A 15,322-nucleotide genomic window follows, 5' to 3' on the forward strand; every position below is an offset into this window, starting at 1 on the left:
TGCACATCACCAAATCGCCGTCTGTTCCCTCAGCCGCACTCCTCCCACACCTTTGAAGTGAAGCTTAGCTTCACTTCAAAGGCCCCTGCTGCTTAACACCCTCTCCCCGCTCCGCCCCCTCCCCTGCCCGCCATGTCGCATTTCTCCTCCCCCCTCCCCACAGCAATGCCCTCCGACTGGTGTTATTTTGTGATTATGAGTCACGATGACAGGCGCCCTGCCCGGCGGTGCGAGGTGTGATGCATCTGCCTATCACCACCCGAGCATCTTATCTGAATACATTCAATCGTGTTCTTGAGCTGTGAGTGTAAAGTAAAGCGCCTCGAGGGAGGCTCTGGTCGCTAGTCCTGCTTGAAGGGGGATGGGCGAACAGCTCGTGCTCTTTATGTTGCCCAGCAAGAGCCTGAAATGCTTCCTGTGTGCTTTGAGGAAGGTTTGGTGATTTGCTGCATTTATATAGCGCCTTCTACCAGATGGTCTGAACGTATGTAATCCTCGGTTGGAGAGTGGTGTGCCTCCCAGGTGATATCATTTTCTTAATTCTACATGGAGATGCATGTAAAAAAGGCGACAACCAGCCACGTTTACCCACGTCAATTACATACTATTGTCTGTCGATAGATCGACCCGTTGTCTGTCGTTGCAGTGAAATAAATTTGGTTCCATAATACACATTTTTTGAAAGAGCGGAACTTAAAACGCACTACCTTCACACATTTATGACTACAGTGTCAAAGTCCATTTTTTTACAACGGTACAGCAGAATTGACATGGGAAAAATAGTTTTCTGTCTCAGATTGCACATTGCAAGGACTGTTACACAGGGAAACGTGTCTCTAAAAGTCACATATATTTTTTTTTTTTAATTTTTGTATTGAAGGTTAACTCACAACCTTGACGACCTTCTGGCCAACACTCCCCCACCTTGTCCAATTTTTTGCACTAAGCGCCGTGTATCCCGTCACCGAGCACTACTTTAAATGTACAAACGCGTTAGGTCCCACTTTACTCGGTCATCTTCACACTCCAAATACGAGCACATTGCCACCCGTGCCCTTTGGAACAAGCAACTGCATGTGCACGTGTTGCACCCTGCATGTAAAGAGTGGTTACTGACTAGCTGTTTAGCCTTCATTATGTAACGAATTAATGAAGAATCTTCATTTCCCCCCTTTTTTTTCCTTTTTGTTTAAACCCTACAGGCTCACTCGACCAATCAGGCAAAGCTCATTTTAGTCCTGAAGATGATCCCACTATATTGTTGGAGATAGGGATCGAAACGTTCGTCGACTGTTTTGCAGTACTGCTCGTTTTATGATTTGCAATTTTCATGGCAGTTACTGTGGGTTTGAGCTTATTCAAAAACTGTTTGCATTGCATTATAAGCCACCCTGCTCTCCTTGTTTGCCTGTAAATTCTTTTTCTTTCTCTCTTGTATTGTCTTCCTCTGACTAGGTACAGGCTTGTGCCCAGTTACTAATGTGCGACTTGTCTCGCCCTACTATGTTTATACTACAAAATCGTGTTCCAAATAAATGCTTCTAGGTCCGGCTGGACACTGAAGAAGGAAAAACACAGTCTTTATCTCGAGCCTGTGAAAATTATTTCTCTAAATATCACTAGAACCTAGGACTTTTGTGAAATAAAAATAAGTAGTTCTACCCGTGGTCCTTGGCCATTATTACGGGTTCCCTTGTATACTAATACCTCTAAAAGTCACATGGCCTCTGTAATGTGATTGTGCCGTTATGCACATTTAACACATTGCACCCTGGTCTTGGTTTAATCGTTTAAAAAAAAAATAAAACATATATTAATGAAAAATTCAATGGGATGAACCATACATGCAGGTAGAGCAGACTAGAACGTGCTATTTATCACCATTCGCAGCAACATGTTGAACTATATGATGGGAGGTATAGCGCTTTTAGGCACACATCCACCATGACATCCACCGCCACATCCACCACCACATCCACCGCATCCACCACCACATCCACCATCACCACCACATCCACCATCACATCCACCATCACATCCACCACCACCACATCCACCATCACATCCACCATCACCTCCACATCCACCGCCACATCCACCACCACATCCACCACCACCACATCCACCACATCCACCACCACCACATCCACCACCACCGCATCCACCACCACACCAGTGTGCTATTTGGAGGCATCTTAATTTATAATCCTCCGGGCTGTACATTAAACTTTAGTTCACAGTTACTCACACAGATCATGCCTGTCTGTTTGAAGAACAAGAACATCCTCCTTCTTGGAGATTTTAATATACATCTGGATAACAGTAGTAGCTCCTTGACGAATCTATTAGTGGAAGATATGTCCATCCTGCAGTTATCTCAGAGAGTCCATCAACCAACACACAGTGCAGGACATACATTAGATTTGATATTTTCTAATATCGAATCTATTGACATTGACCCTTTAATTCCATTGGTATGGACCGATCACTATATGATTACCTTCCGCATTAACCTCCCCACCCCCCAGACCAAAAAACATAGTGCATTTATAGCAAACATAAGAAACTGGAAGTCCTTCACACTTGATAAATTCAGTAATAATTTTTTACACCCCTCCTGCACAAGTATTAATATCCAGGAGGAAATAGACCTTCTTCACAATAATATTAAAAATGCACTTGAACACTGTTCGACCACCCAATCCCGTCATAAACCAGGCAACAAAAAATCAGAGAGATGGTACGGACCTGAGCTCAAACTTTTAAAAAGAAATTGCACCTCCCTTGAGCATAAATGGAGAGTATCTAAGACAGATGAGACCAAAGATAGTTTTAGGAAAGCTCAAGCATTCTATCATAGAGCGATTAGAAAGGCAAAAAAGGACTATTTCACACGCAGAGTATCCGAGAATAAAAATTCATCAAAAGAACTTTTTAAAATTGTTAGAGAATTATGCAGCCCAACTAATCTCTCCGTACACCTTACTCCCTCACAGGAGAACTGTAATAAGCTCAATGATTTTTTCTGTGAAAAAATTGATACCATCTATGCTTCTTTTCCAAAACCAAGGACGGAAAAAAATGAACAATATGTACCAACTGCTGCACATACTGTCTGTCATAATTTTGGCCCTTTTTTAGAAGAGGAAGTAGAAAAAGCCATGCTTGAGGTCAAGTCTGGTTCACCACTTGACCCATGTCCACATCACATTTTCTCCCAGCTTACCCCTGTAATATGTCCAGTAGTTACCAGAGCATTTAATCTCTCCCTTAGTTCTGCCGAATTCCCAACATCATGGAAACAGGCCCTAGTTACCCCTTTAGTAAAGAAGGCTGGGGCAGATGTTAACAATCCGGCCAATTACAGACCAATATCCCAGTTACCTTATTTATCAAAGGTTATGGAAAAATTGGTCAACAGACGACTCTCCACATTTCTGTAAGTTAATGGTCTGCTGGACGCTTCACAGACAGGGTTTCGGATAAATAACAGCACCGAAACTACACTCTTGGCGGTGACAGATAGTATTAGAACCAAGGTGGATCAAGGTAGTACAGTCGCTCTGATACTCCTTGATTTATCAGCGATTTGATACCGTACCCCACCATCAATTATTGAATACTCTGGCAGAGAAAGGAATTCAAGATAAAGCACTTGGATGGTTACAATCGTTCCTAGCGGATCGCACCCAATCAGTTCGCCTGGGTGACTATACATCCCCTCCGCGACCTATAAAATACGGAGTTCCTCAGGGGGCGTCGTTGAGCCCAACTCTGTTCAACGTGTTCGTCTCCTCGTTGGCAACCATCGGCAAAAAGTGGGGTGTCGAAATGTGCTCCTATGCGGATGACACCCAGCTGATGGTCACCATTGATGAAAATGATGACTCAAAAACTAGATTGACGAACTGCCTGACTGAACTGGCAATTTGGATGCAGGACCATTGTCTTAGACTTAATGCTGACAAATCAGAAATTTTACTGTTCGGCAGAGGCACACATGTCTGGGACAACAGTTGGTGGCCGAGCGATTTGGGCTTGCCTCCTAACCCAACCATAAAAGCTAAAAACTTAGGAATAACACTGGATAAGGATTTATCCATGAAATCTCATGTTTCCATAGTTTGCGGCAGAGGCTTCGGCCTCTTGAAGATGCTCAGACGACTATTCCCTTGGGTTCCGACAGATTGCAGGAAAACACTAGTCCAATCACTATTGATGAGTAGGCTGGACTACGGTAATTCACTGTTTGTGGGAATGGCAGACTACCTATTTTCCAAATTGCAGTTGGTTCAGAATGCCGCTGCCAAAGCCATCTGTAATAAAAGAAAATATGACTCAGCCAAAAAATGTATGCGTGAGCTCCACTGGCTCCCAATGAGACAACGAGCCATTTTTAAGCTGTTGTGTATTTCACACAAAGTACTTCACAATACAGGCCCCATCATCCTACATGACATGATCAGATTTCATAAACCCTCTAGAAACCTACGATCTATGACGTCAGGAAGAGCATCCATCACCCGAGCTCGGACTGTCAGGATGGGAGAGAGGGCCTTCTCTCACATTGCCGCAACAAAGTGGAACGAGTTACCTCCTAAACTCAGAACCACTGACTGCTTCCTTTCATTTAGGAAACAACTAAAAACATTCCTTTTCCCCAGGCCAGATCAATAATTTCCAATCAGTGCCGCCGTTAAGTCACTTGCAATTCTTCCTCAGCGCCGTGATGTCCTTTCAGGATGAATGTTAGCGCTTTACAAATAAATAAATACATACATACATACACCCACCACCACTACATCCACACCCACCACCACTACATCCACCACCACATCCACTACAACCACCACCCCATCCACTACAACCACCACCCCATCTACCACTACCACCACCACCGCATCCACCACCACCACCGCATCCACCATCACCACATCCACTGCATCCACCACCACCACCACATCCACCACCACATCCACCACCACCACCACATCCACCACCACCACCACATCCACCACCACCTCCACCATGACATCCACTGCCACATCCACCACCACATCATCCACCACCACATCCACCACCACTACCACATCCACCACCACCACCACATCCACCACCACCACCACATCCACCACCACTTCCACCACCACCGCATCCACCACCACCACATCCACCACCACATTCACCGCATCCACCACCACATCCACCACCACCTCATCCACCACCACCTCATCCACCACCACCACATCCACCACCACTTCAACCACCACCGACCCACATTCACCGCATCCACCACCACATCCACCACCACCTCATCCACCACCACCACATCCACCACCACCACCACATCCACCACCACCACCACCGCATCCACCACCACCACATCCACCGCATCCACCACCACCGCATCCACCACATCCACCATCACCACCACATCCACCATCACATCCACCACCACATCCACCATCACATCCACCATCACCTCCACATCCACCATGATATCCACCTCTACATCCACCACCACCACATCCACCACATCCACTACCACCGCATCCACCACCACCGCATCCACCACCACTGCATCCACCACCACTACATCCACCACCACTACATCCACCACCACATCCACTACAACCACCACCCCATCCACCACCACCGCATCCACCACCACCACAGCATCCACCATCACCACATCCACCGCATCCACCACCACCACATCCACCATCACCACATCCACCATCACCACATCCACCATCACCACCACATCCACCATCACCACCACATCCACCACCACATCCACCATGACCTCCACATCCACCACCACATCCACCACCACCACATCTACCACCACATCCACCACCACCACATCCACCACTTCCACCACCACCACACCCACCACCACCACAGCCACCACCACATCCACCACCACATCCTCCACTTCCACCACCACCTCCACCACCACCTCATCCACTCCCACCACATCCACCACCACCACCACATCCACCACCGCATCCACCACCACCACATCCACCACCACATCCACCACCTCATCCACCACCGCATCCACCACCACCACATCCACCACCACCACATCCACCACACCCACCACCATCACTTCCACCACCACATCCACCACCACCTTCACCACATCCACAACCACCACATCCACAACCACCACATCACCACCACATACACCACCTCCACCACCACCACCACCACATCCACCCCCTCATCCACCACCATCACCACCACATCCACCATCACCACCACCACCACCTCATCCACCACCACCATATCACCCAGATCCACCACTACCACATCTATATGTGTGTGTGGCTCTGTGTGTGTGTAGGTGCAAATGCAATGTTCTTGGATTTTCGTCACAATAAAATACACTGAACATAATCTTCACAAAAGTTATTTACAAACGTTTAAGCTATTGCCATTATAAATTACAATAATTTTTATTTAAGTATTAATTATTTACAAAATTAAAAGCCATTGTTATTTGTAATATCAAGACATCTAAGTCACGTAAATACAACACACATTGCATTACAAATGCTATAGGTGTCACATTTGCAAAAGTTAACACTATTGACATTGTAACTGACAAAGCTATTAATTTTGCTACTTTCAAAACCAACACATAAATAAAAAAAGTGTCATTTACAATACCAATAGCTCAAACTTTTCGAATGCGAGACCTATTGCATTTCCAATGCTTGTTAAACCTTATCGGTATGTATTCCTTGCGCACTTGCCTCGTGCGCTCTCCTCGCGCACTGGCCTTGTGCGTTCTCCTCGCGCACTGTCCTCGCGCACTGGCCTCGTGCGCTCTCCTCGTGCACTGTCCTCGCGCACTGGCCTCGTGCGCTCTCCTCGTGCACTGTCCTCGCGCACTTGCCTCGTGCGCTCTCCTCGTGCACTGTCCTCGCGCACTTGCCTCGTGCTCTGCCGAAGCTGAGATTCCTGGGCGCTGCTGATCTTTGAATCAGAGCTTCGTTCTACTCATTCCGCTCTATTTCCTTCAGAGACAAGCAACGTAACACGCTCCACGTCATAAGCCTATCGAGTTTTTATGGCGGCCATCTTTGAACTTTGGGATAACTCAGCTAACCCTGCTGTATGTCGTTTCAGTTCAGTGATCAGTTTACTCTTCTGACAAGCACACATTATTTATTTTATTTTAATTTTACCAGATTTTGCTCGCATCATCACGGTTCAAGCTGCATCTTGTTATTACTCAAGTACGGGTTATTTAATTTTCTCATGGCTTAGTCAAATAAAAATTTGCCTCTACCTCCTTTTTTTACAAGTACCAGGAAAACCTATTACTTCTTGGCATAAGTGGTTGAGAGTATTTTCAAATTATCTAGAGGCAATTGATGCTAATGAGTATTCTCCTTCCAGAAAAAGAGCCATTCTTTTTAATCATCTAGGCAATGCATGTCAACAACTGTTTGATAACTTACCTGTAGCACCTGCAACCTCTGATGACAATTGGAATGTGTATCTTGAAGCACTTGCACGTTTGGGAAAGCAGTAATGGTGGAACGGTATGTGTTCTTTAAACGAAAACAACAACATGATGAATCCATTGAGGATTATTTAGCTTCTTTCGTGTTCTGGCTGTTATGTGTGAGTTTGGTATCACTCGACATTTCATTAAGGGATTGTAGAAAGGAGGCAGACTCGTAGTAAATATTCATAAGTTTTATTCTAAACAGCCCCACACCTAGTGCGATGCGTAGGTCAGGGAGGAATCTCAATTCTGGCAGTTGGGAGTTGGAGAGGAACAGATAGAACGATAGAATATTGAGGGGCCAATTGGGAGGGAGAAAGAACAATGGGTACTTTCGCGCAGGAGAGCTTGAGGGCATGTGTTATCACTGTCACGCGCTGGTAGCAGCTCGTGTGGATTGCAGTAATACAATGCAACACATCTTCCTCTCTTGTATGTTTAACAAATAAATAACGCAATTTAACATTTTAAGCAATCATGTATGTTTAACTATACACATTTAGTCACAAACAAAATCGTAATAACGTTTGGGATTGTGGATGGTTCTCCCAAACCTACCCATGACCCTGTGGGGGTCAGGAACACCTTCAGTGTCGGAGAGAGGATCATTACAGGTTCTGCCAAACCTACCACTGAAACTATGATTGTCTGATATGACTTCAGAGTCAGAGTGTGAGTCACCATCGCAACTCCGATTAAGTATTGGGGCGTGAGGACTGACATCAACGAACTGGTCTGATGTGTGACAATCAGCGGAGTCAGTGATGGGTGGGAGATCGTGTGTTATCTCATTTCTGCTCTATACTGGTTCTATCAAAATCGACCCACAAATCTTTGTTGGAAGTATTATGTTGAAGTTGATTAGGTACGTTGGCTTCATGATGATATCTGGTCAATCTACTCATGTGCCACACTTTCCCATCAAGGAGTCTGGCCGCGTTGTTATAAAGTTTGTTGATGTGTAGAGGAGCGGTGAATATGCTTTCTCGTTTTCTGACTTTTCTTTCCAAGCGAACTTTGACAAGATTGCCGACCTTAAAGGAGTGTTCTTTAGCACCATGTTTGGAATCATACCATTCTTTATAGTATTTTTGCGCCTTGATGATGTTATTTCTAATGATGTCTGGTGACCAATCCAGTTGTTTGGAAGCTGGCATCCAACCCAGGTCTATGCTCAGGGGCTGTCTGCTTCTCATAAGGAAAAAAGGTGCAGTTCAGGTGCTGGCACAAGGGGAGATCCTGAATGCCCTGATGAGTTTGAACACTTCTTCCTCCCAATTGAGGTTGGCATTTCTTGACAATTATATGTGTCCTTTCAAGGCACAATTGAAGCGTTCAGTGAGGTCATTGCCTTCCGGATGGTATAGTGAGGTGGTGTGGTGGGTGATGCAATTCCTCTCGAGGAATGACTTAAATGCCTCCGAGGAAAATTGGGGACCATTGTCGGTGAGCACATACTTGGGTAACCCTTCACTCAAGAACAGCTTTCCAAGAATGAGATGACTGTTGAGCTGCCTATTTCTGAGACTATTTCTATTTCAGTCCACTTGGAGAAGTGGTCCATGGCTACTAAAATATACTTGATCTCTCCGTCGTGTCCTTCAATGGGTCCTGCAATGTCTAGTCCTAATTTCTCCCATGCCACCATGGGAGGTTTGAGAGGGGAGAGGGAAACCTTGGATGTTTTGAGGGTTTTATCTGAATCACAGCATTCTACACAGTTTATTATATGGATTTTAATCTGCTTGTCGATACCAGGCCACCAATAACTGATTCTGACTCTTTGCTTGGTCTTTGAGATGCCAAGGTGACCAATGTGGCATAGGTTAAGAATTTTGTGTCTTGAGTGTGATGGGGGCTATGGCTTTGCCAATCCTGTACAACACTCCATTTTCCAAACTCGCTTGTCTTCATTTGTAACCTCCCATGTGTACTGGCCCTTTTACCTAAATTGTTACACTGTATGTCTTATTTAGTCTGAAAATACTAATTTCTTTGACGAGTTTCACCTGCTGCAGCCACGACTTGATTTCCTGCAACATTCAGCGCACCATGCACGCTTTCCCTTTCCAAGCAGCCCGGGACAATGGCAGCCGCTTCTTTGAAGTGCAATAGGTCTCGCATTTACATGAGTTTGAACAATTGGCATTATAAATGACAATGCCTTTATTTATGTGCTAATGATCAAACCAGAAAAATAAAAGCAATTGTCATTTACAATGCCAATAGCTTAAACTCTTGCAAATGTGAGACCTATTGCATTGCATATGCTTTTTTTTTTAAGAATCCTTTAATACTACCCTGGTTTAGCACATGACATGCAAAAAGATATGTGCGCCCGTGGCAGTAAAACCACCAGACAGAACCTGTTACAAGTTGTAGGAGTAAAGTAGCGTTTGTGCAAAATGTAACTTGTTGTTCATCTTTTTGGCATTAGGAAGTGTGAAGTCTGAAAACATGATAAAGCATGAAGGGGCTGAGCTTCCTTTAGGAGACTGCGAGGATTCCCAGGAGAGAGGGAGCTCCCGACTGGGTAAGTAAAGTCCATTTTCAGCATAAGGTGCCAGTTTGTTCCCCTAACACTGCCCATTGTTACACTTTCTATCGAGCCTTGTGCTCTCTCTCATGGCTTGCACTCGCTCTGTTTAGACTTGCATGTTCTCAGACCAGCCTTGTACCCTCTCAGCCCAGCCCTGCGCTGTGCTCTGCGCTGTGCTCTGCGCTCTCTCAGCCCGGCCCTGTGCTCTCTGTCCAGCCTGCGCTCTCTCAGGCTTGCACTCTCTCAGACCAGCCGTGAGCTGTCTAAGACCATCCTTGCGCTCTCTCAGTCCAACCTTGCGCTCTCTCAGTCCAACCTTGCGCTCTCTCAGTCCAACCTTGCGCTCTCTCAGTCCAACCTTGCGCTCTCTCAGTCCAACCTTACGCTCTCTCAGTCCAACCTTACGCTCTCTCAGCCCAGCCTTGCGCTCTCTCAGCCCAGCCTTGCGCTCTCTCAGCCCAGCCTTGCGCTCTCTCAGCCCAGCCTTACGCTCTCTCAGTCTAACCTTACGCTCTCTCAGTCCAACCTTACGCTCTCTCAGTCCAACCTTACGCTCTCTCAGTCCAACCTTACGCTCTCTGAGTCCAACCTTACGCTCTCTCCGTCCAACCTTTTGCTAGTGAGATGTTCACCAGACTTTGGATTTTTGTGTTTGTAATAGGGTAGTACTGTCTATAACACACCAATCCTAGTTGTAATACGGCAATCCTATCTGAATTACTAGAAACCTCCCCGTATTTCGGCAGCCCTGCCTGAATTAAGTTAATTCTTCTGGTACTACAGCAATCCAAGCTGCATCGGGGAAATACTTCCAATTAGGGCAATCCTGCCTAAAATGTGGTAACATTGCCTGTGTTGCGTTACTAGTTTGTTGTATTTCCTTTAATTCTATTCTGGATGGTTGTGGGCCATGGACCGGGCAAGGTTTCCGCAACAGAAATATGTGTGTATTCATGGGAAGCCACATAAAAGTATGGAGAGAGCAGTATACAGCTGCATATTGAGGGTGCTCTGAAGGCCGGTGTTGGCTGGAGGCAGGGGGTTGGCTGGAGGCAGGGGGTTGGCTGGAGGCAGGGGGTTGGCTGGAGGCAGGGGGTCGGCTGGAGGTGGGGGTCGGCTGGAGGCGGGGGTCGGCTGAAGGCGGGTGTTGGCTGGAGGCGGGTGTCGGCTGGAGGCGGGTGTCGGCCGGAGGCAGGGATCGGCCAGAGGCAGGGGTCGACCAGAGGCAGAGGTCGGCTGGAGGCTGGTGTCGGTCGGAGGCAGGTGTGTGCCGGAGGCTGGTGTTGGCCGGAGGCAGGGGTTGGCCAGAGGTATCTTACCGTGGATATGTTCAAGTACTTGCACTTGTAACCAACAAACAAATGGTAAGGAGGGGGATGCTAGCAAATAGTCTAACCACTTGCAATCGCTTGGTGTAGCATTTCAGCCCATCATTCTTTTAGCCACCAAGCCACCTCAGATTAGTCCCAGCCTTATGCAAATCAGTCTTGACCCTGCTCCAATAGGAAGAGTCCAGTCTGAGCTGCTAGGCCAGGTCATCTCGGAACAGGAGCGCAAGCATCCTCGAACTGGTTTTGCCCTGAGTGTGGCTTTTCATTCGGGTGTAACTTGGTTTCAGTCAATCAATCAATGAATTAATCAATGAAACAGGATTTATAGAGCGTGTCTAATCACCTGCAAGGGTATCCAGTGGCACAATAAACAAGGGCCCCACGTCTGGGCATACCTTAGGCCCGTTACAGCACTATATCAAACATGCAAGAGGTGATGGGAGGATACTTGCAATATTTCTAACCACTGGCAATTGCTTGGTGTAGCATTCTAGCCAATCGTTCTTTTAGCCACCACGCCACCTCAAATTAGACCCAGCTATATGCAAATCAGTCTTGACCCTGCTCCAATAGAAACAGTGCAGCCGGGACTGCCAAGCCAGGTCCTCCCTCAACCAGAACGCAGGCACCCCAGGACCAGTTTCTTCCGGATTGGTGCTCTTCAGTTGGGTGTAGCTTGGTTCTCGTGGCACAGTAAGCACAGGACCCACATCTGGGCGTACCCTTGGACACTTGGTGTGTACATCCAACACACAAGGATGCTTGCACTAAGTCGATGCACTGGCGCTGGCTTGGGGTCAAATCCCAACCCATTGTCCTGGATGCTGCCATTGGAGCAGGACCGAGACTGATTTGCTTATGGCTGGGTCTACTCTGAAGGAGCACGGTGGCAACAAGAACAATGGAGCAATTGTAGGTTCATTTCTAGCTCCACCCTAGAGGCCCGGTGTTTAGAGTTGTTTAAAGCTTCCTTCATTCAGGTTTTTGAGTGATTTTGATTTAACTCCTTGGCCGCGACGCTAATTCCGCCGCGGCGCTGAGGGGGAGGGGTTGAGCGCGGCGCCGCCATGCTCATGACGGAACCATGCCGTCATGAGTCACGAGCAAACTGTGCTCATGACGGCATGGTTCCATCACGACCCCTGCCCACTTTATAATTCGCCCGCACAGTGCCGCGTGGGCGGAGCGGCCTCAGCATGACGGAACCATGTCGTCATGAGCCGCCCAAGGCTCATGACCATGTGGTTCCGTCATGCGCAGGGAAGAGGTTAAGGAATGTTTTCAGTTTCAATGTTTTCTACTGTCAGAGGCTCGAACTGAAGGCATGTTTCTTTTCAACCTTCCTTCTCTTCAACATTACCTTCACTTTCTGTCCTTTCATTCCTCTCCTTACTTGTTAGAAGTTTATGTAAAGAAGTCGCTTCTTATACCAAACTGGATTTACTCAAGAATAAGAAGCAACGCCTCATCCACCTTCAAGCCCCTTTCTCCCAACCGCCGCTCTCAGAACCTGAGCTATCCTGCATTCCACACCCTCACTTTCCAGGTATCCTTGGATACCACACACCTCTCCGCTTTACACCAGCTGGATGTTATCATCAACAACTCATTTACATTTTATGGACACCTCAAATTCACTCTGATCTTCTGCATCGTGTAACCCCGTCAGATGCTCAAACACCTCCTGACCGTCTGGACAAAGGCAATGCATAAGCAGGGAAGTCTTTCTCTCTGCACTCAACGATATCCCACACACTTTTGCATAATGAGAGAAGACTTTTTTCCCATTTGTCCCACTTTATCGTTGGCTTGGAGGTGCTATATGTTGAATACTGTTTGTTTGTCCAGACACTTGCTGCCCAAAATCTGTGCTGTACTATCTGTACAGCGGTGTCCGTCCAGACACCCTAGAGAACCTAAGGATCTCTGCACAGCCTAAGCCCTCCAGTGTCCGATATGATACTCAAGGTCCATTCATAAGTTAAGAGGGAACTTTAATCCGAAAAGGTCGTCAGGCCCACCTTTTAAGCAGAATCACCACTTATAGAAGGAGTTCACCACCATTGGATAATAACCTTCCTTAAACCAGGTCCCTTATAAAAAGTCAAAAACAGTATCCCAAGCAAAGATGCTCGCCACTTTTCTCAACCAATAAACGAAAGAGGCAGAACTTCCTTTTAATGGCCCTCACCATTATACCAAACCTGGGAAAAAGCAAAAATTGTTTTAACCTCAAAAAGCACAAATTGCCACAATAGTTCCTGGCACTGAACAAAACGACTGTTCGATATTCTCATTGCGAAATATCAGAATGCCGTCACTCACAATGAAGCGAGCGAGCCGATAGACGGAAATAGAGAGAGAGAGACAGAATTTTAATAAACACATATGGTCATAGTGAACGCCAGACCTAATTTGGGGCCCAATTATTAAATAAAGTCTCAAAAGTGCACCCATGTCCTTCCATTCGGTGCAGATATACAACTTTTTTAGATTTTCAAGACTTTACAGAAGTAGGCCAAGAAATAGTACTCCTAGAAAATATTTGTGAACAGCATTTTAGCATAAGCAAATATGCATGTGTGGATCTCCTCCTGCGAAAATCTGAGTGTTCGCAAGTTCACTTTCCCTCCAACCACTTTTTTCCCCTACCCTGGAAGAAGTTTTAATGTCTGCCTTTGTCAGGAGTAAATTTCCAACCTTTCTCAGTATGAAAAAATTGGGCATTCCAACCCTGGAACTGTTGCTTACCATTGCCTTCAGCCCCAGTATGCAGATGTTGCGAAACGTGCTAACATAAGTGAATCGCGAGTATTCAAACCCAACTCTGGAAGGAGCCCTGGCATAATCAGAGACGCTACTTCAGTGTTCTTTTATATAATGAGATTCCTGCCGTAAATTGTCTCCACATTACCCGGCACAACAGGGACAAGTGGATTTTGTTACAGGACAAGTAGATTTATGAATCGACCTGCTCCATGGACAAATAGATATTTGATTAAATTCCACACCCCTGTGAAATGTTTCTCAATGTAATGTGCGACACTGGGACACAATGTGCAGCGCCCGCAGGTTGTCTGCCCTTCTTTCCAAGCAGGAACCTGTAGACTGTGAAGGTGCTTTCTCATTTACATTTCCAATTAGGATCAAAACAGAAACCTCCTTTAAAGGGCAATCAGCCCTCCTTTTGTTCAGAAATGATCCTGGCTGGGAGCCACCTGCAGCTTAAAACCTAGAAGCTAATTCCATGGAGGGGAAACAACGGCACACAGCTGATCACTTTACAAGTCAAGTACTTAAGAAAAACATTTGAGGCAGGTTTTTGACTTTGTTTACCCCTTGTATATAAGCTATATGTATGTGCTGTAAGAGGGTAGGCATTCTGTAATAAGACTGCATTGCTGAGAGACACCAAAAGTCAGGATTCAAAATGTAAGACCGTGCTTCGGGTTGACTGAAGTTATAAGACTTTATTACTACGCAAAGAAACTGTTTTTAGCATCCTTATATGGAAAATTGAGAAAGAAAAGAATAAGGCTCTAAACCCCTGACTTGCAGTTTGTAAGCAGCTTGTTGATGTTGGTTCATAGCTCGCTGAGCTATATTAGAAAGATTGCAGTATGTGAACTGCAAATAATAAAAGCATCTGTGATCTAAAGCAAAAACCAAAATACTGATCGACATCAAATCAAATCTGTGATTGAAATGTGACACCGTGTGCTTTGGAGGCGACATTCTAGCCATCTATGCAACCTTATGAGTCAAAACTTGAACTAGACACAACTCAGATCTCTGCAGCAACTGCATTAACCCCTAAAGTTGCCTTACCATTATTATTATGCCTGAGATTTGCTGGGCGCGTAACTATCTCTGCAGAAGTTGCGTGAACCCATTAGATATTTTATAATTTAGCCTTTGTGACCAATT

The 15,322-nt window shown here is 46.0% G+C and overlaps 1 protein-coding gene across 1 annotated transcript in view; it reads left to right on the forward strand.

The window, feature by feature from the left end:
* Positions 1–15,322, forward strand: part of LOC147725796 (uncharacterized) — a 186,814-nt gene that overhangs the window by 117,764 nt on the left and 53,728 nt on the right. Inside the window, exon 2 of the mRNA XM_086959945.1 lies at positions 9,963–10,058. Coding sequence (XP_086816071.1) covers positions 9,963–10,058 — 96 coding nt within the window. The remainder of the gene's footprint in view (positions 1–9,962; positions 10,059–15,322) is intronic.

This window comes from Lissotriton vulgaris, chromosome 3_1 (assembly GCF_964263255.1).
Source record: "Lissotriton vulgaris chromosome 3_1, aLisVul1.2, whole genome shotgun sequence".
NCBI lineage: Eukaryota > Metazoa > Chordata > Amphibia > Caudata > Salamandridae > Lissotriton > Lissotriton vulgaris.